This window comes from Bidens hawaiensis, unplaced genomic scaffold (assembly GCF_021521415.1).
Source record: "Bidens hawaiensis isolate Kalapana, Puna unplaced genomic scaffold, B.hawaiensis_p1.1 tig00004525_1, whole genome shotgun sequence".
Taxonomy (NCBI): domain Eukaryota; kingdom Viridiplantae; phylum Streptophyta; class Magnoliopsida; order Asterales; family Asteraceae; genus Bidens; species Bidens hawaiensis.
Genome location: NW_027491273.1, coordinates 906,394 through 910,661, shown reverse-complemented (window position 1 = coordinate 910,661; position 4,268 = coordinate 906,394). Strand labels below are relative to the sequence as shown.

The 4,268-nt window shown below is 32.5% G+C and overlaps 1 protein-coding gene across 1 annotated transcript; it reads left to right on the top strand.

Moving 5' to 3' along the window:
* The first annotated feature begins 366 nt into the window (after positions 1-366).
* LOC143626800 (R-linalool synthase QH1, chloroplastic-like) lies at positions 367-3,720 on the top strand. Its single transcript, XM_077096767.1, has 6 exons — positions 367-589; positions 683-1,055; positions 1,321-1,539; positions 2,841-2,979; positions 3,053-3,301; positions 3,433-3,720. Exons 1-6 carry the CDS (start codon positions 367-369, stop codon positions 3,718-3,720), a joined length of 1,491 nt encoding a protein of 496 aa, XP_076952882.1.
* Positions 3,721-4,268: the final 548 nt, after the last annotated feature.

Sequence of the window (4,268 nt, the reverse complement as noted above, 5' to 3'; positions counted from 1 at the left end):
ACAATAGTTTGCCCAAATTAACCTTATACCAACCTGTTACTTTTTTGCATCTCTTTGAAGATGGCCCAAATATATTCATCGCAGTCCACACCAAAGGCTGTTACTGCAAAGGCTGTCAATGCGGTTGAACCTTTCCCTAGACGATCGGCAAACTATGCACCATCGATATGGTCATTTGATGATATTGAATCACTTTCTAGTGAATACACAGTATGATTGCAATAGTATTTTAATTTACTTATTACAATTGTATTGAATTTAATTTGTGGTAGTATATATATATATATATGATAGTTGTGCTAATATTTAACCATATAGGGAGAAGCATACAAGGCAAGAGCGGATACGTTGAAAGATGCGGTGAAGATGATGATACACAAAGTTGGAAGTCCATTGAGTACCCTGGAGTTGGTTGATGATTTGCATAGGCTCGGAATATCATATCATTTTGAGGATGAAATAAGCAATCTCTTAAAGATGATTTACTGCAACTGTTATAAAACTCGTGTCAAGTGGCATAAAATGGACTTGAACCTTAAAGCACTTGGATTTCGTCTACTGAGACAACGTGGTCATCCGATTCCTCAAGGTACAAAACTATAATGAATTTGTATTCCATGCGTGAAGTTTGATTGATCATAAAACGACACTATTTATTTGACTTAATTTGTTTTGTGTTTAGATATATTTCAAAATTTTAGGGACGAGACACAAGATCTGAAGGCACACTTAATCAAAGATATGATGACAATGTTGAATTTGTATGAGGCTTCTTATCATTCGTTCGAGGATGAAAGCATATTAGACGATGCTAGAGATTTCACAACAAAATATCTAAAAGAAAATCAAGACAAGATTGATGAGAGTATATCATCATTTGTAAGTCATGCGTTGGAGATTCCATTACACTGGAGAGTGCCAAGGGTAGAGACAAAGTGGTTTATCCATGCATATGAGAATAAAACTGACATGAATCCGATCTTGATCGAGCTTGCAAAATTAGATTTTAATATGGTTCAGGCTAGTTATATTGAAGATCTAAAACATGCATTAAGGTATCATTTCTGCCTGCTGCTTGTTACATACGTTGGTGATGAGAATCACCAAAATAGCCCAATAAAAAAAATTTATGAAAATAGCCTTGACTTTTTTGAATTACGAAAATAGCGTTAACTATCTTCTATGCGTAAACTCTTCATCTCCTAGGCCATTGTGATCCTTCTCTTGCATTATATATGTGGCGCAACACATCAACTCCTGCACCAACGCCTATTAATTCTTCAATTCGTTGGTATATTCTAAATATGAAATTGCTGATAGGTGGTGGAGAAATATATGTTGGGATACGAAGTTAACCTTTGCTCGTGACAGAATGGTTGAGTGTTTTCTGTGGAGTGCAGGTTTTAATTACCTACCGCAGTTTAGTTTTGGAAGGAGAAATATTGCGAAGATCGCAGCCATGGTTACTACTATTGATGATATCTATGATGTGTATGGTACTTTAGATGAACTTGAACAATTTACGGATGTTATTAGCAGGTATTAATGCATGCTAATATATATTCTTAGACCATTCACAATAAAAAATAAAAAAATTTCCATATCGTCACCATCTTTTCTTTAATCAGTCATCTCTTTTTCTTTGTATAAAAAAAATAAAATGCATGTGTGGGGCGTACCCCTCGTTATCTCTCATATGTAATATATTTTAATCAATCATCGCTTTTTCTTTACATAAAAAAAATAAAATGCATGTGTGGGGCATATCCTCTTTCTCTCTCATATGTAATATATTTTAATCGGTCATCTCTTTCTTTATGTATAAGAAAACTAGCTTTAGAACCCATGTATTACATGGAATTTATCAATATACAAATTAATACAATAAATTATTTAAAACAAATAAAAAAACTAAATACAAATTTTATAAACAATTCAAATTTTGTTATATTGAATAAATATTGGATTGATCAACTATTAATGTCACAAATCCCTAAAATTCTTTTTTGTATGCAAATCCGGATTTTACATATGAAAATAATTTTTAAATTAGATAATATATTTGTATACATGTTTTTGTTGTTATGTTACAAAATATAGATATTTAAAAAAGTTAAGATATTAAGGAAAATGATTTAATTTTTAAATGCACATGTAATCTAAGAAATTGTATAATATTATTGTTATTATTGGTACATATTTTATATTATTATGCATGACATTATTATATATTGCAAATTAAAATTAAAATTGGTTAAATATTTCAATTCCATTGTTAGGTTTATATTTTCACATGTAAATTGCATTAAACGTTATTTGTTTTATAAGGAATTTTCCAATTTTAGAATATATAACCTTTATTTATAATATAGAAAGTTCTTTGAATGTCTATAAATAGATATTAGGAATTTGAGCAGAAAAATTTAGCTAAGAAAGATATTAGAATTTGAGCTGTCACGTCATCCTTATTATTTTTTTTATTAATATAGGTAAATAAAATGCATGTGTGGGGTGTACCCCTCGTTCTCACTCATATGTAATATATTTTAGTCAGTCATCTCTTTCTCGTTGTATAAGAAAATAAAATGCATGTGTAGGGCGTACGCTCGTTCTCTCTCATATGTAATATATACCTATAGTACATGTAGAGCTCACCACAAGTCGGTTTTGGTAGTTCTCGGCCTGGAATGAGATGGTAATACCAAGGCCCAAAAATGTGTCACAATAAGAATTGTCAAGAACTTCTATGTTATCATTTTAGGGGCTAAAAACAGCACCACTACACTGCTGTTACTATCCTTGCACAAATTTATCAGAACTAAAAGGTTTCTAATTTTTAGATGGGATGCCAATGCGATCCAAGAGTTGCCAGATTATATGAAGATATGTTTCCTCGGACTTTACAACACAATAAATGGGATCTCATATGACACACTGATAAACTCAGGAATCCTCGTCCTTCCGTACCTAAAGAAAACAGTAACTAATTATTAATACATCTCTTTTTATTTTATCAATATTTTATGGGTACTTATGGATGGTAATATCGCAGTGGAAGGATTTGTGCAAGTCATACATTGTAGAAGCAAGGTGGTACCATAGTGGACATATGCCAACACTCCAAGAGTACTTGGACAATGCTTGGGTTTCAGTAGGAGCTCCTTTAGTATTCACTCATATTAGGTTTTCAACATCATTTAGTTCAACTCAAGAGATCCTGCAGTGGTTTGAAGAATCTCAGAATATACTTCGTCATGCATCGCTCATCTGCCGACTTGCTGATGACTTAGGGACAACCTCAGTATGAATTTTTATAAACTAATATATAACTTTGTGATTATATTTCGGTTTGCACCCACACACACATTTAATGTTTGGAATTTACAATGTAAAATTAATAGTTTCAACTCGCTATTCTCTTGTTTGTTTAAGGATGAAATGGAAAGAGGGGATAACCCAAAGTCGATCCAGTGTTACATGAATGAGAGTGGTGCTACTGAAGACGAAGCTAGAAGGTATATCAACAAGTTAATCATGAAAACATGGAAAAAACTTAACAAGGAACTAGAGAGTGCTAGATCTCAACTCTTACACAAGTTTATTGACAATGCAATGGATGGTTGTAGGATCACACAGTTCATGTATGTTAAAGGAGGTGGGCATGGTTGTCCAAACATGACTAAATCTCATGTGTTATCATTATTGTTTATTCCTGTCTGAGGGATATAATTGTCACTCTTCTTTATGTATCTTACACTTAGATTGGAGTTGAACTTCGTTAATAAAATAAGATGCCGGGTCATCCTAGTAACCTGAACATACATGAACTGTGTGATCCTACAACAATTCATTGCATTGTCAATAAACTCGTATAATAATATCTTACTATCTTAGCGAGTAATTCAAACAATGAAGTTGTTGAATAAAGTTGTTGAGTAAAGTTTCCAGGAATTAGTAAAAGTTTGTAACTATTTTCATTACACTTATGCCTCTTTCTTTTGTTTTGTAATCGGCTCTTTAAATCCTTAGCGTGTGATGACTAAAAGCATCTTGTTCTGATATTTACCAAATGTGCACACCTGATCAAACATTGAGGTATTAGAGGTTTTCGGTTTTGCAAGTATGAACTGTGTGTTGGTTTGGCAAATCATCATGTCTAATGGCAAACAATACATAAAATTAACGTACCGTCAACCCCACTTCCAGTCTTCAGAGGTGAGGGATACAAAATTAAGGAATATTCGAATGAAAACTTTGTTAATACCGCA